At 43.0% G+C, this 23,321-nt stretch overlaps 1 protein-coding gene across 8 annotated transcripts in view; it reads left to right on the forward strand.

Annotated features, from left to right (window-relative positions):
• cntln (centlein, centrosomal protein) overlaps positions 1–23,321 on the forward strand; it is a 369,478-nt gene that overhangs the window by 86,647 nt on the left and 259,510 nt on the right. For all 8 annotated transcript variants that reach the window (XM_055632370.1, XM_055632366.1, XM_055632367.1 and 5 more), the window contains one exon: positions 1,830–2,018. In XM_055632370.1, coding sequence (XP_055488345.1) covers positions 1,830–2,018 — 189 coding nt within the window. The remainder of the gene's footprint in view (positions 1–1,829; positions 2,019–23,321) is intronic.

Consider the following 23,321-nt stretch of genomic DNA (forward strand, 5'->3'; position numbering starts at 1 on the left):
GGGAAAGAGGGAGAATGGGAAAAAGAAAAGAGATGTGCACACCCACAAACTTGAAGTTGTTGTCCTGGTTTTCCCTTATTGTTTCAGCGAGGCAGCAGCAATTTATGGAAGCTTGCTTTAACACAGTGCAAATAAAAAGTGCTCTTTAGGGGAAATGTCAATTATATTTTTTTGGTAAATTAATATTTAGGAAAATAGAAGAGAAGTATCATTTAAGAGGGGCACATAACTATAATTTGAGAGGGGTACAGGGCCTCCCAAATATATTTTGCCCCTGGGATTTTTCTTGTTTTCGGCTAGGGTCTGTTCTTAAACCATCAATGGTGATTGCTCTGATTGGTCAACAAAACCATTATCTTTGTAACAAAGGACTGCCAGAAAAATAGAGAAGAGGTATACCAAATAGACCCTAATAGAGAATAGTGAAAGGCTTGGATAGAGTGGATGTGGAGAGGATGTTCCCACTTGTGGGAGAGTAGGACTATAGGTCATAGCCTCAGAATTAAAGGACGTTCTTTTAGGAAGGAGATGAGGAGAAATTTCTTTATTGTGGAGGCCAAGTCAGTGGATATTTTTAAGGCAGAGATAGATCGATTCATAATTAACACAGGTGTCAGAAGTTATGGGGAGAAGGCAAGAGAATGGGGTTAGGAAGGAGAGATAGATCAGTCATGATTGAATGGCGGAGTAGACTTGATGGACCAAATGGCCTAATTCTCCTCCTATTTCATATGACCGTACAACCTAATCTTTTCATCTTCTGTTTTCCACATTCTTTTATAAGAATTTGTACCATCACTTATTTGGGAATTGTGCCTCATGGAGGAAGTAATTTTGAAGTGATGCTACAATTTAAATTCTAACATTATCACAGTAACATGCCCAGCACTGGCTCCGACAATCACAATGTTAAGAGGAACGGACACAGAAGAGTTAGGACCAGTATAAATCAGCCATGATCACATTGAATGGTCGGACAGGCTTAGGGACCTTGTAGCCTACTGCCATTTTCTTGTGTTCTTGTTTCTTTTGAACTTTAGTGCATCAGGGGCACAAATAATATTAAACATTACATTGACAACAATACCTTGCACTCAATATAAGAAAACAATCTAAGGAAGTTCACAGGAGTTAGAGAGTGGTGAATGCGGAATTCATTGTCACAGAGGGTGTGGAGGCCAAGTCAATGGATATTTTTATGGCAGAGATAGATAGATTATTGATTAGTTCGGGTGTCAGCAGTTATGGGGAGAAGGCAGGAGAATGGGGTTCAGAGGGAGAGATAGATCAGCCACGATTGAATGATGGAGCATACTTGATGGGCAGAATGGCCTAATTCTGCTCCTATCACTAATGAACTTTTGAGTATTATCAGACATATTTGACATCAAGGATCATACAGAGATATTAGAACAGGCTAAAAGCTTGGTTAAAGAGATGGGTTTTAAAATGAGATTTAAAATGTGCATGAAGAAGAGATTTTCTGCAGGTGAGGTTGTAAGGAGCAATGTACACAACCCAAAAGATATACACATGCATTATTTGGTGGAGCAAACTATAATCTATTATCCACGGCAATCAGTGGCAGCGCAACGGGGTGTTGCCAATTGGCATCAGTCTTCCTGATCAGGAGATGGCTCATGCCATTGTGATCACATAGATTCCATCTCGTCAGGCTTGTTTGTGGGTGTGCACCTATGGTGTTTCAAGACTGAAATATTTGAGGTGTTGACCATATCCCCCTGCATGGAATTAATTATATCTAACCATATTTATGAATATCCTATGTGTGTATTTTAATTACTGGTTGAATATCTTTTTCATATTAGAACTACAGTGAGTTAAACATGCATTACGATGCATTGAAAACCAGTGAGGCACAACAGCAACAAGAACACTTTACTCTGAGAGCTCAACTATATCAAAAGGAGCAACAAATAAGCCAACTTTTGCAAAAGCTCCAAGAGGCTTTAGATTCTAAACAAACTGCACTGCGTCTGACAACTGGTGTAGAGCAGGTAAGGTACTGGTTTATATTACTAGCTCAATGTACAGAGATAAAAAGTTAATGGGTTGAGGAATCTCTGTTGGGAAGTGCCTGGACAGACTTTTTAGTTCCCATGCACAAGGAATGTGCCTCCTGCAGACACTGTTCTTCATGAGTGCTATAGAAATTCCTCTGAGCAGAGGTGCAGTGCAGCCGGAGCTCACCAGAGCGCCGCTCCGCCTCGGGCACCTCTGTTTTAAAAAAAAAAAGACAAAGCGGGGAATTTTAAGGAGCGGTGGTTGGGGTAACATGATTAAAAGAGGGGGAAGGGGAAGACCCATCACTACTGTTGGGTCTTCCCTGTAGGAGGGGGTGGAGCACTAGGACACACCCAGCAGAGTTAGACAACGTGCTGTCTACATCTTGGAGGTTGTGGGCCCAGTGCAGCACCTGGAACTCTGGTGAGGCGAGTGTCGGCTCTGGCCCGCTGGTGGCCAGTGGATAGGCGAGGGTCGACGGAGTCGCTGGTGGAGTAGAGATACGGGTCGGCGGCAGCAGCATCGGTGTCCGGGGAGACAGTGAAGGCCGGCGACAACAGCGGTGGTCCCGCCCGGGAGGCGGTGAGAGTCGGCAGCTGCGGGCGGCAGTGTCAGTGGTCCGACTCCAATCCTGGGTTTGGCCGTGTTGTTGCTGCTCCTTGTGTTGGCCATCTCGGCCTCGTGGTGGTCGGGCAAGCGGTGCTGCTGTCCAACAGTGGAGCTCCGGCCTGTGGGCGGGTGGGCGGTCGAGTCGAGGAGTTTCGGTGGAGGGACCAGTTTGGAGTGGGTGAGTGTTAGTGGGTGGGTGGGTGAGTGGGTGGGTGTGTGTGGGGTGTGTGTGTGTGTGGGTGTGTGTGTGTGTGAGTGGGTGTGTGTGTGTGAGTGAGGGTGTGGGGGCGTGTGCGAGTGGGCGTGTGCGAGAATGGATGTGTGATAATGGGTGGGTGAGTGTGAATGGGTGCGTTTGATTGATAAAAATGCATCTATTGATGCTCCTGAACACAACATCAGTGATGTAACCTGGGTTCATTGGGTATTTTGGGTCTTTCAACATCAGACACCCTCACCCAGGCGACCCAGCCGTGGTTGATCAGACCACGACGTGTTCAGGTGGCATTCGCTCCTCCCCATGGCCCTCCTCTCCTGATCCAGAGCCAACTCGAGGCCTTCTCTGCTGCCTCTGTGGTGTTCTTGATGGCCCTTCTCTCCATTCCGTTGATGCCCAGTGCACTCAAGGCTTTGTAGAGCGATTGCCTTGCAAAACCTCTGCAGCCAACCTCGATGGGCATATACCTTGCCTTCCAGCCCTGCTTGCGGCAGTCTATGACCAGATCTTCATACTTGGCCATCTTCCTCTCGTGGGCCTCCTCCAGACGGTCCTCTCATGGCTCAGTCAGTTCCAACAAGACGGTGTTTTTGGTCGCCTCTGAGACCAGGAGGATATCTGGCCTCAGGGTGGTCCTGGCAATGTGCTGTGGGAACTAGCTGTTTCATCAGGTCTACAGAAAGCTGCCAGTCCTGCATAGTCGCCAGGATTCCTGACGGATTCCTGGCTGATGTGGTTCTTGGCAGCTGCACTCCGGCCTTCACAAAGGTGATCATCTGGGTGGTGGGCCGTGCTCGTCTGCAGCTGCTGATTCCCATGCTGATGGCTTCTGCAATGGGTTTACGAACCTGGTCGTGATGCTAGGTGTACCGGCCCTGCCCAAGAGCCTTTGGGCAACAGCTCAGGATGTGTTCCAATGTCTCCTTGCCTGAGCATTGCGGGCAATCTGGAGATTCCGCTTTGCCCCAGATGAAGAGGTTTGATGGGCTGTGCAGGCCATCATACACTGCCTGGACCAGGAACTTGATACGCTGTGGTTCATCTTCCCAGAGCTCAGTCCATGTGACCCATCGGTCCATGGCCTGCTCCCACCTTGTCCAGGCTCCCTGCTGCCTCAATCCAACTGCTCTGTTAGACCTTTATTCCTCCACTGCTGCCCTCACTTCCTCCTGGACCAGCCTACGCCTCTCCTTCCCCTTGGCCTTGTCAAACTGGGGAGTTGGGAAGATTCCCAGACCAGCTCCTCCCCGAGTCACTGCTCCCACCAGGACTCTGTGGCGTATCCGATACTCCACTTGCAGCACAGCTTCGCTGGCTCTCCACTTCCTCCCAGTTTTCACCTCCACCCCTGCCTGAGCCAACTTGGGGTCGCAGGAGTCCCTGTACAGCATCACCTCACTGGCCCGAGTCACCTTAAACTCCTCCTCCAGAGACTTCAGGGTGAATGGGTGTGTGTGAGTGGGTGTGTGAGTGAGTGAATGGGTGAGTGAGTGAATGTGAGTGGTGGGTGGGTGTGTGTGAGTGGGTGAGTGAATGGGTAAGTGGGTGGGTGTGTGTGTGTGTGTGGGTGAGTGTGTGTGTGTGTGCGTGTGTGTGTGAGTGTGGGTGTGTGTGGGTGGGTGTGTGGGTGGGTGTGTGTGTGTGTGTGTGTGTGTGTGAGTGTGTGGGTGGGTGTGTGTGTGTGTGTGTGTGTGTGTGTGTGTGTGTGTGTGTGTGTGTGTGTGTGTGTGAGTGTGTGTGTGGGTGTGTGTAAGGAGTGTGTGTGTGAAGGCTGAGAGCTGCGGGAGAGTCAGGGCGAGTTGGTGCTGAGCCGCCACCTCGGTAAAAATACATGATTACCGTATTTATCTTTACTTGCTTGATAATTGTATTTCATGATATTCGTGCAATATTTTGTCATATTATTAAATTAAGTATTATATGTTTTATTGTACTAGCTATACACTGGGATGTAGTGATTGGCTATAATCTTGTTTGACCCGGTTGGGAGACAAACTTACCTCCCCTGCAAGCAAAACGTGAAATTACGCCCCTGTTTGACAGCTCCGGCACCTAAAAAATTAGCATTGCAACACTGCCTCTGACCACCTTGGAGCTCTTTTACATCCTCCTCTTATAATTTCAACATCAGCTGAAGCAACAATACAGCCAAATAGCTCCGTGTATGATGTTAGTATTGTGGTATGACACTCTGAGATGGTCTGAGGTAGCAGCTGCGAGGTTAAATGTTGGAAGCAGTGAAAATGTGGAGTGTGTAGAATAATAGCAAATGTGGATATTATCTCAGCGTGACATTATATAGGTAAACCAGGCAATACTATTCTGTGAACCTCAATTGAAGATCACTGTTGATAGTTCTTATAAAAACTGCAATGTTGAAGCACATTGCTGTTTTAAATTCATTGCAATGCAGTAAATCAGTTTCTAGACCCAAATCTATCAATTTTCTTGGTATCCTAAGATCGTCTTGAATGTGTTATGCTTCATATCTTTATTTCTGCAGTTGCTGCTATAAAGGTGCTGTTCCACAAATCATCTTCTAAGGGGATTGTTCTTTATCTATAGGGATGCTAACTTGTCCTCACTGAAGTAATGTTGGAAAGGCTAATGTATGTGATTTAAAAGTATTTTTGTTTTCTATCTTGATTTATATTTTGATGTACTTACAGAGTAGTAAGTAGATTTGTAGCCTTACCATATTACCTGCATGCACTGGCATTTACATCAATTTATAGGCTGAATGTTTGAACAGGAAAATCGGCTTTCTATGTTCAGAGGGTTTAATAATTGCGCTAGATGCGTGCATATAAAGAGGGAAAATTATTAACATTGAAGTATAAGGTACACTTCGATCAAAATGGGGCTGCGAGAGGTTAGTTTTTTTTTAAGTTACCTATACGGTTAATATACCTTTTGCGACGGGGTCTGTAATGGCTGAACATTTTCGAGAACAGCCAGAAGCTACCTCCACAGAACACCAGATCCTAGATTTCAAATCATTTTTTCCATCTCTGGCATCATCAAGATAATGAAAACTGCAGAAAGGAGATGATGGGGTCATTAGTTACCTACCATGGCAATTTAGGTGAACATTAAACCATTTCCGGCAGGTTGGTGAATTTAGGATTCATTGAGCTTAGCCGTAATTTCCTTGGTTTCTGAAGTTTTTGTTTGCCTGATACGTATGTTCCACAAGTTGCTTGCTTCAATGAATGTAACAATATAAGGCTCTATCTCATTTTCTATCCACCTGCTTAGATGTTTTCCTGTCGCTCATTTTTTTTCTTTGCTTCATCATATCTTATTTTCTAATTATCACCCACTTTAATTGTTCTTGATCCATCTTTTTGACATTCCTCATCTGCATCTTGGCATGTTGCTGGTTCCTGTAACCACCATCATAATTATTGTCCTATTTTTCCCAGTACAGTCTTGGCATAGCATTTGTCCTGGATGAGCTACATGCCTCTGTATGTGGCTGACCATGCAACCTGTGCCAAGCTTCATGCTACCGCATGAGGTGGGAAGTGCAACGGCGTCAATGTAGAAAAGATCCATGTTGTCTAAAATAAAAAGTAGACTTTTTACATTGCTGTTGGGTTTGTGAGCTTGAGAAATTAAAGCTTCTCCACATAGCTCGCTGAAAGTGGGAACACAAGTTGATAGAGTAGTAAAGAAGGCATATGGCATGCTTGATTTCATCAATTACGGTATTGAGTTTAAAAGTTGGCAAGTGATGTTACAGCTGTATAAAATTTTAATTTTGACGACATTTTGAGTAATGTGTGCATTTCTGATTGCTACAAAGAAAAGGATGTGGAGGCTTTGGGGTGGGTAAGAAGAGGTTCACCAGGATTTTGCCTGGATTGCAGCATATTGACTTCAAGGAGCAATTGGACAGATATGGATTGTTTCTCTGTGTGTTGGAAGCTAGTGCAACTTGACAGATATACTGTATATTATGAGAGATATAGATAGGGTAGATAGAGTCTTCCTTTAAGGGTGGAAATGTCAAAGATTGGTGGGCACAGGTGTAAGGTAAGAGGCGCAAAGTTTAAGTGAGATTTGTGAGGCAAGTATTTTGTTACTGAAAATTGTAGTTGCCTGGAATGGAATCAGGAGAGCTGGTAGAAACTGATACGATAGCAATTTTTAAGAGGCATTTAAACAAACAATGAATAGGCAGGGAATAGTGATGTGGAGCAGATGCAGGTAGATGGGATGTTAAGCTGAAGGGTTTCTTCCATGTTCTTCCATGTTCACCCCACTGAAATGTTTGCACTTTGTAATGCAGTTGGACACTGCAGCAATTTCCAGGAGCAGCATTGACCAAAGGAAACTGGGAGAACCCATTTCTCTACGCTGAGGATGAACGTGCATAATTAACTTCCATCTGAAGCATTAAAACTCAAATGTGACTTTGACAGAAGACCCTCTATCCTTTTCTATTACACAAAAAAAAACTGCTCGAGACACACAGCAAGTCAGGCCGCACCTCTGGAAATAGTTTTTTCCATAGATGCCTTCTGACTTGCTGAATTCCTTGAGCAGTTTGTTTTTTGCTCAAGATTCCAGCATCTTGTGTCTCCTTCTCTGTAAGCAGGGCAAGATTAAGTCTGTGAATTTTTTAAAATGTGGCATGCATTCGCAACCATTCAGCCAACAATTTTAACTTTACTGGTTAAACCCCTTATTGAATGGAGAGTAATAATATTCTGCTGAACTATATTTCAATCATGAAAACGTTTAGAAGGCAATGACTCGATTCTTGTGGAGAATGACAAATGCAAAACGTTTTTAGCATCTCAGCAGTTGCCCACATAAATCTAATGAAGTAGCTACAATTTCCATAACTATACTTGCAAACGATTTCACAGAAATTTTATTTTTTTATGATGGGGCTGGTATAGAGGGGACACAGGATATGATTTTTGATAAATATTTAATTGTACTTACAGAAGTTATTCAATGAATGTTTGAATGGCACCTTATGCTTGCTGTTTTGTTTTCCTTTAACCTGCTTACATCAAAGGTGATATCAATATGTAGTGTTTTCTTCAGCTGCACTATTGTACAATACACATCTAATTACTAATTCATAGTGTCTGACAGTGAGTGTATTCTGATCTAATTTAAAATTCTATTTCAACTTGACAGTACACTAATAATTTTAAATATGTTGGTTGTTAGAACTGTTTCTTGTGGTTAAGTCTCAGTAGAGGTCAACATTTTCACCTGTCAGCTGTTCATGTGAGAGATATAAAAAAGTCTTCAGCCGGGAAGCGAGCTTGCATGAGAAGTGGCACGGATGGGAAATGCAGTTCCTGCCAGATGACGTGTGGAATAGCTCAACACTCTCCATTTGTGACGGGACGTATTTGAAATATTGGAAGGAGACCAGCCAAGAATCAAACCGAAATCTTCATATAAATTGAAGCAAAATATCAACAATGCCTGTTTTTCTCCCCTCTTGTTACTGTTCCACCATTAGCAAGTGTGCCTTCAGCTGCCTGCATCTTATCTCCAGAATTCCTTCTCCAAATCTGCTCTCCACCCTCTTTTCTCCTTTAAGATGCAACTTAAAATATACTTATCTAATTATGCTTCAATTGAGCTATGCTATATATCCTAAGTCTGAAGAAACAACACCATTCCTTTTTTCCTGAGATGTTGCCTGACTCGTGGAATACTCCAGCATTTTGTCCATCTTTTCCCCTCTTCGCATGTGGTTCATCTGTAAGATTTTGTTCGTCAGAGGAGATCTGCAAGGGCTGGGTACTTTTAGAAATATGGTGAGTTTGGGAAGGTGGAGTTGTTTAGTTTGGAACAAAGGGAACTGAGGGTAGATTTAATTGAAGTGTTTAAAATTATGAGACATTTAAACAGAATGAACAAGTAGGGCCTACTTTTCCTGGCAGTGAGGTCAATACCTTGGAGAGACAGATTGAAGTTAATTGGTAAGAGTATTAGGGAGCACTTATGGAACTTCAAGGCAATGGACTGCAAGCTGTTTTTACATTTTGTTTTTAGGCATCACGGACATGATAGGTTGAATGGCTATTTTTGTTCTATAATTCTATAACACAATGTGTTACTGTATATAAGATGAGGAAAATGTTGAACAAAGTTTTTAAGGTGATATTTGACCATTTTCTGCCAGATTTTGTTCAATGGGCTAGATATCTACGGATCCTGCTGATTTTGTTCTTTTCTAAGCTGTATGGGCTGTACTTTTTATTAAAATTTACTTGCTGCTAAATGACATGCTGAGTAAAGTAAGTATTTGGTACTCATTGCCTGGCTTCGCCAAGGGTGTTGGACCTGGTTAGGGCTATTTTTAAACTGCCAAATACTTGCTGCTATTTGGCATGTGAGAAATTTGGGAACAGCTCTGGAAATGGGGTGTGTGTTATCACCTGGTCCTGCTTTGTTAAGTATTTCTGCTACGGCTGCAACCAAGAAAGAAGCACCGAAAGCATGAACCAAAAGGAGCAGTTGTCCCAGCATCACTACCTTTGGGCACTTTCCTTTGCTGCCATCTGGTCTAACATGACTTAGTTTAGTTTAGAGATACAGTGTAGAAACAGGCCTTATAGCCCACCGGGTCTGCACTAGTTCTATGTTATCCCACTTTCTAATTCTTACACATGAGGGGTAATTTACAGAAGCCTGCAGTCTTTTGGGTGTGGGAGGTAAACTGAGCACCCGTAGGAAACCCATGCGGTTGCAGGGAGAATTTGCAAACTTCACATAGACAGCACCCGAGGTCAGGATCAAACCTGGATCTCTGGTGCTGTGAGCCAGTATCTACCAGCTGCACCAGTGTGCCACCCTTCCAGCTCCATTTCCAAGTCTCTCGATTTGGGCTCAACCAAGGTTGATGGTACCTACACTACATTGCTTCTCACAACAGTTCTAACTTTATGGCTAATGCTCTACAATTGCGCTGGTACTTTCTGGCCCTTTCTCAGTTGCTCCTGTAGTAGCTCCAGGCTTTGCTCTCCCAAACGTGCCATGAGCCCTTCCAAAAAAATCATGTTTGGTTACATGAATTGAACAGTTGTTGTGTTGAAAGGCTCCAACCCAATACCCTTAATCCATAAGTTAAAGGATGTGCCATATTTCCATTGAATTATCTGATACGATACCAGGCTAGTTTGCGAAAACATGTGTAATTTCCCTGCCATTTCATAAAAAGCTAATTTATTGTTGAACTATATGGCTTATCTCATTTCCCCAGTTTTAAAGACCAGTGCATCCTTCCTTTTTGTTGTTAAACAATCCTTCAGGATTGAGGATGACTTATTTCCACTGCTGTTCTGAGATGGGTGACAAGACCAATGCAGATCTCTCAGATGATGCAGGAAGTTCTGGATTGAGCACATGATGGATAGATCTGTAGATAGGACTTTGCAGAGACATAGTTAATGCTCCAATGCTTTGAAGTGCAACTGCAACGATGACAGAGGCATTCAGGGGGGAGGAATAACTGCGGCCAGGTTGACCATGAGCTTTGAGTTTGAGGTCTAGGTCTTCAATCACTCGTTCAAGTTGGTACATACTGATATATGTTCAGGTCAAGATGATGGCTACGTAAGATGGTCTCATGGAGGGAGTGGGGGCAGACATGTATAGAGACTGAGTGACAAGGAGTTGTCTCATAATCCTTTGTGTGTTGCTGAAAATCATTCTTCCAACACGACCCTCGCCTCCTAATGCCAAGCCAATTTTGGTCAGCTGGCCTTGCATTCCATGGATTTCATCCCTTTGGACTAGCCTTCCATGCGGTTCATTGTCAGATGCCTTTCTAAAGTCCATGTAGGCAACAGCTACTGCTGTGCCTTTATCAATCTTCTTGGTTACCTCCTCAAAAAACTCAAATCAAAATTAAAATGAAGCAACTGAAGTACTATTAACAAGCTGTTTAAAGAAAAAAGATCTTTATTTTGATAATTTCATTTTTTCATTACTTTTTATAATTCTGTGTAATTTAAAAATTAATCTTGTTCTCAAACTTCATACGTGACCTTCAAACCCCTTGCATATATGTTGCTCCTTACTCTTAACATCCAGCGAGTTGGTGGGATGAATATTGGATTTTATTTACTGGAGAGTTGGACTTTAATGCCTCTTTAAAAATATGCACAACATTCATGCAACATATATATTGCTACACTTGAGTGTGAGGCAAAGAGGTGCTGAATATTTTTATTGAAATGTAAAACTGCGAGCTATAAACCATAGCTAGTGTGTTTTGCAATGTACATATGAAACCAGTTTGAAAGCCAAACTGCCATTGCCTGCTGAGCTTCTGACTCGAACACGCTGTTGGTTTCTCAGCTTTATCCTGCTGCTGCTGCTGCTGCTTAGGCCTTGGACGAAAATCCATTTTTTTCCCCTCAGGCCCGAACTATTTCTCACTGCTTCTGGATCAAAGTGACCTCCAATACCATCGTACTTTCATTCGGAGTCTGTACTCTAAGCAAGTCTCCTGTCTAGGTTCTGAACTGCTGCAGTATGCTCTACCTCTCTACTGGTAGTTTTATACTATGCTGAGATAACTGTGATTCATTCCTGGTGGCACTTTTTTCTGCTCTGGATTCTGCTGCATTGTTGCAAATTGTCTGTCATTTTATGTCTGTCACGGACTCCATTCATGTGCAGGACAATCGGCTGTCCTGCATAGCTAATCACTGGACTTCGATGGCCAGCGTTTGATTCTCCCACAGCACTTGGAAAGTACTTCTACTTGTTTGTCCACTAATATTTAGCCCTTCACAGAATTCCTGGCCTCATTTGTTTCATCAGCTCCAGATATGTAAACTAGTTCCTTAGTATACTTGGCTATCTCTGTCTATATTCCACTCCACCATGAACTTAGGACTTTGTTATTGCTTCTGTTTCATTCTGCATTAGAACCCCACATCATCTGCTTTACACTGTAACTTTAATTTTCTGTGCTCGTTTACACATGTATTCTGGCAGCCACTTCAGACCCAAGATCAAGTCAAGTCGTGTTTATTGTCATATGTACGTCCAATTGAGGCGCAGGCACAATGACAAATCTTGCTTGCACCATCATGACAGGCACACAGGCACACAAAAATATACAGAAATTATACATACAATTTCAAAATAAAGACAGCAAAAAACCCCAAAACATTAGTGCAAAGTGTATTCTCTTTTTTTCTGTTGCCCAGTCATACCACCTTTTTTTCCTCACTTGCATATTTTGCTTTGGCACAACCCTTACCCTACACTTTTGAATCTCCATCCTGCTGCCTTGTGGGTGACTCCTGGGAAAGACACGTTCAATGACATTTGCAAAAAGAGTTCAACATTTCCATCTAACATTCGGGCCTAACATTTGGGCCTCCATTTCATGATATTTTTGCAATCAAAAATATAATTTCTTCCATCCTGATTGATGCTTGTAGTACTGACGATGCCCTCTCATTAAATTCAAGAATAAAGTGTCAGATGTTTAACCATTCATTGTCTTCTAACTGGGCCTAATCAAATTTCCACAACATGGTTCCACTCTGCCCAAACTGTTTTCCACTTTTGAATCATCCTCGTTTGTAAGTATAAGTTCCAGTGACTTATTTACCATTAATATGAGATCCTTTTAAATAAAATATATATCCATAATTACAAGATGGATACCTTTGGCATAAAAATGTGAAGCATCCTTTTAACTACAGCTGAGTTTTCCTACTGTCCACTGGCTGTTCAAACCACAGCCCCCATTTTATCTGATCCAACCTGGCCGCATTTCCACTGAACTTCGTATCTGTGCTTTTAGGTGCCTAAAATCTAAGCTATGAATATCCTTCCTTACACCCTTTTCCTCCTTAAAAACCTTCATTTTTTTTTCACGATTGAAGCTCTTTTTCATCTTAATAACTCCTCTTGGTGTGGTGTTACGTTTTGCCTTTGTAAAATACTTTGTGTAGGAAGGAACTGCAGATACTGGTTACGCCGAACATAGACACAAAATGCTGGAGTTACTCAGCGGGACAGACAGCATCTCAGAGGAGAAGGAATGGGTGACGTTTTGGGTCGAGACCCTTCTTCAGTTGCTTTCGTGTGCTAACTGTGCCATTTAAATCCAGGCTATTGATTAGCATTATATCTAATGCTTTATATCTAAGCATTATATCTAATGCATTATATCTAAGTCTATCAACTCCTCGCACCTCTGCTTTAGCTCTTGTGTATGCTCCAGCTAAGTACTGCGCACCCGTATGGAGCAGTAGCAGACATACTAGCCTGTGAGATACAAGCTTGAACAGCACCTTGCGAACCATCACTGGATGCCTTCAACCTACCCCAGTCGAGCAGCTCCCTATACTTGCAGGTATTCCGCCTGCAGGGATCAGAAGGCAAGCAGCAACTCTGGCACTATCTCGTCGTGCCATGGACCCTGATCATCTCCTCCATCAGGCTATCAGCAGAGAGCAGAGGCCACCCCATCTGAAGTCCCGTCACCCCTTTGCTCCACATGGAAACCAACTCCTAGCATCCATCCAGCCAACTGAGACAAAAGCATACTGGATAGCCACCAAGTGGTCACAGGAGTGGAAGGCAACCTCATCTCCATTACACAGCTACATCTCTTCACCAGATAAAAACTGTCCAGGGTCTGACCTCCCCAGAGGAGCATGGGTGAAGCTCAACAGACTTTTTACTGGAGTTGGGCGTTTCAATGGCAGCATGCGGAGCAGAACAACAGATGGCCAACATCTCTGAGTGTCCGCCGTACCACCCACCAAATGGAGCTCAGGGCCTGGCAGACATTGATGCAGAGATAACAACCTGGTTCCTCAACACCCGGCTTGAGATCGAACTATTCCTTTGGTTTATTTATTTTTCATTCGCAAGAAGAAGAAGAAGACAAAGAAGCATTATACCTGATATCACACGGTTTAATCTATACTGCACAAGATGAAGCTAGACAAAGTATTAAGATTTGTGACAGAGCTATAATGCTCGTACTTATTTATTGAGCCTGTATAAAATGATCAAAATCAGAAATTCCAGCAGCATTTTACATTGTATAATATTGCAGCTTAGATTTTATCCCACTAGGTGGCAGAATACGGTCTCTGTTTCGTGAAGATCTGCAAGTATGGATTTATGCAACAAATAGCAGGGCCTCTATGGTGACAGTCTTCTGGATGACAATTGCATATTTTGCTTACCACTTGATTTCATGAAGAAAAATGCTCAGCCAGTTGTTCCGCACTGCAAGTGGAACCATGAAAGCCAATGTTGGCATAAGCATTGCAAGGGTCCTTTTTTTTTGTAGCAGATGCTTAATTGAGCCAACCATATCAGCATCATGGCTGAAAGGCTGGGTACTATGAAAATTAACAAGATTCTTGGCCAGTTACCATCTTAAAAAAATTGGTTTGTGTCTTTTGTTTGCCAATACTTGTCTTCAAGCCACTTGATATAATCGGTTGGCTGCCTGGTTGGTTCCCTGTTATTGAGCTCAATGGCCATGTCTTCAACGTGAGTGCATTATTTTCAATATGTACTATGTAAAAATACAGTGTGGAGACTCCAGGCTTATTTCAACAGCATCGCCTCAACGCGACGTTTTCCATTAAGAAAGGCAGATGCATTCTGACAATGTGTGTAGGAAGGAACTGCAGATGTTGGTTTAAACCGAAGATAGACACAAAAGCTGGAGTAACTCAGTGGGTCAGACAGCATCTCTGGAGAAAAGGGACAGGTGACGTTTCGGGTCGAGACCCTTCTTCAGACTGAATTCCTTTTCCTCTATTCCTTTTCCTTTTTGACTCCTTTTCCTCTATTCCTTTTCTCCAGACACCTGCTGAGTTACTCCAACTTTTTGTGTCTGCATTCTGACCATCACTGCTACATGCCATCCTAACAAGGACTTTTATCATAGTTATTTTTTCAAAATCCTGAAACCCTTTTACTTGACAAATCATAAGGAATGGCATTAAAACATGTTTGAGTGGTTTATTCCAAAACCCCACCACATCATTCAGGTATGGTAGTAATCCCCATTCCCTGTGGGCATTTGTTTTAAAATAAAATTCATAATACCCTAATGTAGGGCAAGGTGGGTAGGAGTAAGGAACCCTGGCTGAGAAATTGAGGCTCTGGTCAGGAAAAAGGAGGCATGGGTCAGGTACACACAGTTGAGATCAAGTGTATCCATGGAAGATTTTAGGGCATTAAGGAACGTAATTAGGAGGGCAAAAAGGGGCATGAGGCAGCCATGGCAGATTTTAATAAGGTGAATCCAAAGTGATTTATAAATTTATTGAAGGAAAAGGGTAACTAGAGAGTGAACAAGGCCTTTCGGAAACCAAAGTGGTCATCTACGTGTGGAGCCGCAGGAGATGGGCAAGGTCCTCAATGAAAACTTCCCCTGTTTATATCACGGAGAAAGACATGAAGACGAGAGAACATGGAAAGTTAATGGAAAAATCTTGAGGACAGTCTGTATAATAGCTGAGAAGGCGCTGGCTGTCCTGAGATCTATGAACATAGATACATTTTCCTGGCCTAATAATATATATCCAAGAACACTGGGAAGCAAGAAAACCAATTACAAGAGCCCTGGTTGAAATATATGAATGATCCTTTAACACAGGTGAGGAGCTGGAAGACTGGAGGGAGAGGCCAATGTTGTGCCTCTATTTAAGAAGTGCTGCCAATAAAAAAAACCTGGGAACTATTGACCAGTAAGCCTAACATATGTGGTAGGAAGGTAACTGGAGAATATTCTGAGGGATAATATATAAGTACATTTGGAAATACAGCTATTGATTAGTTAGTTCGCATGATTTTGTGTGTGGGAGGTTGTGTGCTCAGAAATGTAATAGTTTATTTGAGGAAATAACTAAGAAGGTTGATGAGGGTAAGGTCGTAGATGTAGCCTATATAGTGTTCAGCGAAACCCTTTATAGAGGTCTCGCATGATAAGCTGATCTGGAAGGTTAATTGCCTGGGATCCAGGTGGACCATGCAAACTAGATTTAGAATTGGCTTCATGGTGTGAAGCAAAAGGTGATGATGGCAGATTGTTTTTCAGGCTGGAGGCATCTGACCTGTAGTATGCCTGGGGTATAGATGCTGGGCCCATTGCTGTTTGTTATCTAAATTAATAATTTGGTTTAAATTTGCAAGGCACGTTAAGGAAGTTTGCAGATGACACTAAAGAAGTATTGTAGATAGTCAAGATGGTTATCAAGAGTCGCAGTGGGACCTTGATCAGCTGGACAAGTGGACCGAGGAATGGCAAATGCAGTTGAGATGTTGAATTTTGGGAAGTCAAACCTGGTTAGAACCTTCATAGTGAATGATAGAGGCCTGGGGAGTGTTATAGAGCAGAAGGAACTTGGAGTACATGTATAGGTCCCTGAAAGTGGCATCAGGAGTAGTAGACAGGGTGGTGAAAAAGGCTTTTGGCACATTGTTCTTCATGTCAGGGAATTGAGTATAGAAGTTGAGATGTTATTCTGCAGTTGCACGAGACGCTGGTGAGGTTACACCGAGTATTATGTTCAGCTTTGGTAAGTCTTCAATCGGAAAGATGCTATTTTGCTGAAAAGGAAGCTTTATGAGGATGTTACCAAGACTCGTAGGCCTCAGCTATAGGGAGAGGTTGGGCAGGAAAGCACTTATTCCTTGGGGTTCAGATGACTGAGGTGATCTCATAGAGGTGTTAAAATCATGAGGGGAATAGATAGGGGGAATACATGGTCTTTGTCCCAGGACAGGGCAATAAAAAACTAGACAGCATGGGTTTGTGAGAGAGTAAAGATTTAATCAAACTTGACGGAAAACCTTTTCATGCAGAGAATTGTTGATATACGGATATACATCAGCCAGAGGAAGTGGTTGAGGAAGGTACAATAACAATATTTAAAAGACATTTGGACAGGTACAGGTGCATGGATAGGAAAGATTGAGACAGATATGGGCCAACTGTCGGCAAATGGGACTAGCTTAGATGAGGGCATCTTGGTATGCATGGTTGAGTTGGGCTGAAGGACCTGGTTCCATTTTATATGATTCTAATTTTACTAAAAACCTATATGTTCTTTTTGCTGAGTTGATAACAAATTGATAACAATCACCTCTGGTATTGATGACTCTCATACACTTGGAATAACCTGCCACAGTAATGGTCAGGGTTGAAATGACTCACCGACCAAACTTGAATATCTCATGAATGAATGTGACATGCTGATTACGAAGGTTCTAAATTATTCCCCAGTCAATGAAAGAGCCAATGGAGGTGCTATATGTTTGATCTTTGGCATACCAAAAAATATAGATTTTGTTAAAAAAAAAATGGGCGTAGTTGTGAGAAGTAGGCAAATAATAGTGAATGTCCTTGGATGAACTGAAGCAGAGAGGAGAAAGAGAAACTGACAATTTCTGGAGCAGGAAGTGTAGCGGTCATCAACAATTATGATTAGCCCACGTGCACAAACAGTCTGCTCTGTAACTGCTGTTAATGTGGACCTCAAACATTTGCCGTTTCAACTGGACACAGGTGCTAAAGTGATTCTTCTCCATTCCTGCGATCGTATTCCCAGCTGACCAAAATTTCCGATATTTGTACGTTTTATTGTTTGCTCAAGGAGGATTTTACTGATAGACTGTTGTTTCTACATTTTCGGTTACTGTTATTAGATTGGCACAAGATTTTTCTTTGAACTCTTCCAGTATCATAAACTGCAGCAGGTTGTGAGAAAATATGTTGCTAAGGAGAAACTGATTGTGTGTTCTACTATGCTGTTCACCAGCAGAGCCCAAGACAATATGTTGCAGTCCAGCATTTCAAATAGATGAATAAATTCAGAATTAACTAAATCTGCTTTTTATGGCTCAAGTGGTTTCATTAGACTCAAGCACTCTGTGCTACAGTTATTTAATGAATGCATGCCATATGCTTTAAATGTTCTGGTCAATAGCTGATAAAAAAAACCGTGTAATAAAGTCAGGGAAAAAAGATGTCCTTGTGATAGGCTTCTATCAAAGGAGTTACTTTAAATTCAGTAACTACTATCTGGACAATATGGCTTGCAATTTATGACCCAAAGGTAGTCATACATTATTGGAATATAGCCTACTGAGCTTCACATTACACAGATGTGAAGCCCTGATTATAGTTGCTTCATAATTAACAGTGATCAGATTTGTTCTGTGGCATAAACGGTGCATGTGTAGAACATTAACCATGGTGCACACTCATTCAAATTCAGCTCAAGGGCTCCGTGGCAGACGGGTCACGAGCTTCAGGGAGTAGAAGCACCAGCTCCTCCATATGTTCTTCCTGCATCTTACTACAACTACCAGTGCAAGATAAGTTCCCAAAAGAGCCAAATCGTGTTCTGTAATTACAGCACCACTTTCTGCAGGATAGAAATGAGGAAAAGCTAAAACACTCCCTCATCAGATAATTTGTAAATTACTTTACATGGTAGATGCCTAACTCAGTTGGTTTCAACTGCTGAAATTATAAATAATTGTAACAGATGTGGCAATATGGCTGGCCTCCAATAAATGAGACCCTTGATAATATAGCCGACCCTTTGACAGGCCAATTTAATAAAATGTGAACAAAATCTTCTTACTAATAATTTATCATCCTGTTTCCCTATTGGACAAACTTAATTACCCTAGCAGTTAACAAGGTCACACCCAGATGCCAACCTCTGCTACAGTTTTGATAATACAATCAGCAATTGAGGAGCGATGAAAGCTTTGTTGTTTTTTCATTACCTGGCTTCAGATAAGCACAGGTGGCTGAGCCTTGCTTGTCAGTTCTTAATAATTATAGACTGTTATGGAATGCATAGTTAGCACATTGAAGAGTGTGCATTTGCATTTTTTTATACGACAGAGGTGCTAAATTGCCGGGTTTATTTCTCTGTGATGGAGGAACTTGTTCAGTGTTATATCTTGAATTAGATACATTTCAATTTCAAGGCAGCATAAGACTTTAGTTATTGGTTAATTTCCTTTGACATTAAACCAATTGATACCATGGAATATTTGAAACGGAATAAACTCTTCCATTTGTTAAAAATAATATTTTTCAATTTTGAGGAAGACGTTTACAATCAGATTGCTGAAAGCATTGTTTTCTTGTGGGACGAGGGAATAAGGTAGTAGCATTGTATAAACATACAAACTGTAATCCCTTTTCCTTCACAAGTTAGTGACACAAGAAACTGCAGATCTGCGAAGATAGAGGCTAAAAAGCAAACTATGAAGGAACTCAATAGGTCAAGCAGGATCTGTAGGAGAGAAAGGATCTCACCTGGCCCTCTTCTTTTTATGCTGGCAATCTTCCCTCATCACACTCAATCCGGATGTAGAATCGACCTGAAACACAAGCATTCATTTTCTACCTACAGATGCTGCTCCAGCCACTGAGTTCCTCCAGCAATTTTTTTTTGTTCCGTCACAAGTTAGTTTTTTGTTCAAATTTTCTCTGCATGTTTCATATAGTTTGATCTGTAACCGGATGGGTTTCTGTAGTCATAGAGCATGGAAGCAGGCCCTTTGGGCACTGACTCTGTGCTAACAACAAGTACCTATTTTAAGCCCCTGCCCCATGTGGGCGACCTCCACCGCGACGCCTGGTGAGTTTGCCCGCGATCCATTGTCATGGCAAGATCGCCACAAGGTCGTAGGAGGTCTTCATCACTTTCCTTCATGGTCGAGAGTGGTCTCCGTGTAGTCGAGGCTTCAGCTATGTCGAGGCGTATTTTTCAAAATTTAAAAAATTGACCACGGCTAAAAATAGGTCGCCGTGGGAAAAATCCATATTTTTTTAGTCGTAGGTCTAGTCGAAGTAGTAGTAGGTCGTGATGCTAGTCGTAGGTAGTCGAAGGTAATAGCTCCGTGGTGAAAAAAAAGGCAGTGGAATAAAAAGGTAATTTAAACAGCAGAGCGTCACCTCTTTCACTCCAAGGCATGTTCGTTCACAGCTAGAGAGTTTTTTAGAGAGGAGACGTGTTTTAGAGATGGCACCAAAAAGCCAGCAGCGCAGGGGGACGGCACAACACTAAAAAAAAACTATCATGCAGGTGTTACCCACCCAGGAGGAGTGGCAGGAGGTGATGCCACAGGAGGTGATAGTGCAGGAGGATGTAGCCCTGCATGAGAGACCCCTGGAGGAGGAGACCAGGGTGGTAGTATATGTCCCCACCACCACCTCATCCTTCACTGCATCAGTTGAAGGCAGCAAAGCAGCCCTTTCTCCTGTGTCTGACAGCATCAGAGGCAGGTGGTGAGGGACGGCTGGAGGAAGGTTATGCCCTACACCTTCACCAGGCAGCAGGAGGGGGACCTTGAGGAATGGTTCCAGCAGAATGCCATCCTGTACGAAAAGGAAAATGAGGGGTACAGGGACAAGAATGGCATGCTTGTCATCCACTGCCCCACATGTGTGCTTAAAGCTCCATCTTTTGTCAAAGCCCAGCGCCACTCTCTTCCAGTCATCTGGTGTACTGGGATAGTCCATCACATCATCTCCATTCACACATTGAGACCTCTTCTTGTGCTTCCTCTTCACCCTTGATCTTCCCCTTCTGCCTTTCTTAAAAGGCTGCCGAAGCAAAAGGGCTACTGCAAACAGTAGAAGTTGTATTTTTACTTACATCCTCCAAACTAGTTCCTTCCTTGCTTTCATGGTTCAGAATGATTTAAAAATAAACCTGGGAGGCATTTTTTAGTGAGAAAAAAATGTAGACATGACATCATTTTATCAGGTGATTATTTGAGCTGTAGACACTCGTCACTGGTCGTTGTTGATTTTCGGTGTGGTCCTCTGAGGTGGAAGGGGGTCGTGCTCATTCACGGACCAATTTGCCAGAGACCATCCTCGAGTAAAACGTACATGGTCAAAGCCAATCTTCAACATAGTCGAAGGAGGCCTTCTTCAGAGTCGAGGGAGGTCTTCAACATAGTCGTAGGTCGTACACATAGTAGGAGGTCGTACATATAGTCGAGGAAGGTCGTAGGAGGTCGTAGATCACTGTGACCTTGATTTTTTTTTTAGTCGCTTAAGCTCGCCAGAAGTCGCGGTGGAGGTCTCCCAAGTGGGACAGGCCCTTTACACAATTATATGTAATCATCCCCATAAATTCCCCACACACTTACACACTAGAAGCAATGTACCTCAGTCAATTATTTGACCAACTTGTAAGTTTTTGGGATGTGGTAGAAAGCCCTTAGGGAGAATGTGCCAACTTCATGCAGACAGCAATTGAAGTTAGGATTGAACTTGGATAGCTGGAACTGACAGGCAGTAGCTTTACCAGCTACGCCACTGTCATTTATTTTGTAATACCTGCTCTGTAGTGAACACACAGTGTCCAGAACAGTGATTAAAATGGATTGAAGCTTTCATAGTTTTGCAATTTTAAATTCAAGTCCATGTTGATTAGCAATATGAGCACAGCCTTTTTTTTAAATTAAAGAGCAATAATCTGCTGTACTTTAAAATATCTTACTCTTACTGTGATAATTTCATAAGGGACCACTCATGGCCTTTGAATTGAAGTAAGGTCAGCTTCTAACATGTATGTGAACCACTCAAAATTAGAATAGATTTGAGGTGTGAAAATGAATCAGAACTGTATGAGCTGATAATTTATTTTCCAAAGTGACACTTTGGAATGATTAATTCATGTTCTGTATTCTTCATAGCTTGTCATACTGGCATTTTCCTTGGAAGATCTAGTTGGCTCACTGATGACATGATAGGGTCATTTTGAATTGAGAAAAGAGTAAATATTGAAAAAATGCTGTGACTTTATCTCCATAAAATGCGTACATTTACATATTGAAGTTTGCTGAATGACCTATGTGTTGCAGATGCCTTGAGATGATTAATTCTATAATACACATAAAGTATTAATCGAGAAATAAAGGTGATCTGTCAAGCAGTTGGTATGAAAGGGCAAAATATCCATTCTTTTTGTGTTTTTATGCCACATAGAATATTGCTTTATAGTGATCAAGCCACAATGATGATTGTATTTAAGGATTTTTTGTGGAAGGCTTGAGTCCTTATTAAATGGAACTTAAAGGAAACAAACTAGAATTAAGAATCTTAACCAATGCTGAAATTAATTAATAGATTAATATTAGGTAAAGGTATTATGATTAATAGAACCTAATAGAACCTTCCGGAAGTGGCGGCACTGTGAAACGGCTGCGGCTCGCCTGCAGTCTGTCTGTTTTTACTTTTTTTGTGTTGTTTTTTTTTGTCTTGTTCAGTTAAACTTTTGGTTATTAGGTTGTGTTATGTGTGGGGGGCTGAAACAGGGCTTTCTGTCTCTTCCCTCGGGGGAATGCGACTTTCTTGTCGTATCCCCCTTCTCTTCCCCCGTCTGAGCTGAGGCCTAATGGCGGAGCTGGCGGCCTCCAACCTGCGACCGACCTCGAGGCTCCGGAGGTAGAGCCAGCCAGGATTTACCAACGCGAGGCTGGCCGTCTTCGAGCTGCGGCAACGTTCGGGCAGCGGCACGACTCGGCGCTCCGGTGTGGGCGGACGGCGCGGGCCCGAGACACTCCTGTGAGGGCGGCCCGGCTCTCGGCTGGAATGCACTCCCATGAGGGCGGTCCGGTGCGGGGCTGGAAGGCGCTCCCGTGTGGGCGGCCCAGCTCCCGGCTGGAAGGCGCTCCCGTGGGGGCGGCGCGGCTCCCGGCTGGAAGGTGCTCCCATGTGGGCGGCCCGGTGCGGGGCGGAGACGGTGCTCTGGTAGCTGAGGCTGCGTTCTGGCGGCGGCTACCTGAATCCGGGGCTCGGCCGTGGGCCAGTGGACGACATCGTCGGGAGCTCGCAGGTCACAGGCTGGTGCCTGTTTTCTGAAGCTGCTGCGGCAACAGCTGCGTCCGCTGGACTGGAAGGCGGCAGCTTCGACCACCCCAGGCTGCGGAGCTTCAACCGCGGGACTGACTTACCATCGCCCGGTGGGGTATCGCCTCAGCGCAGAGGGAGAAGAGGAGGGAAGAGACAGTAACCCTAAGACTTTTGCCTCCATCACAATGAGGAGGTGCTTGGTGAACTCACTGTGGTGGATGTTAATTTGTGTTTATTGTGTGTTGTTTATTATTACATGTATGGCTGCAGGCAACGACATTTTGTTCAGACCGAAAGGTCTGAATGACAAATAAAGGATTCAATTCAATTCAATTCAATTCAATTCTAAACGGGTCCAGAGCAGACTTTATCTAAATGAATGGTAAACCAATAATCTTAAAGATCACTTTTATGTGATCTTTAAAGACCATCAGGGGCGCCGCACAATTGGCAGCCCCGCCAACGGTCTGATTGATTTTTTAGTGTGTGTTAATAGTTTGTGTAAATGGTCTCCGGTTTGTTTTATGTGTGGGGAGAGGGAGGGGTCGGGGTATACTATTTTTTTCAGTTTGTTACCGGATTAATTTTCGGATTGCA

Source organism: Leucoraja erinacea, chromosome 3 (genome assembly GCF_028641065.1).
Source record: "Leucoraja erinacea ecotype New England chromosome 3, Leri_hhj_1, whole genome shotgun sequence".
Taxonomy (NCBI): domain Eukaryota; kingdom Metazoa; phylum Chordata; class Chondrichthyes; order Rajiformes; family Rajidae; genus Leucoraja; species Leucoraja erinaceus.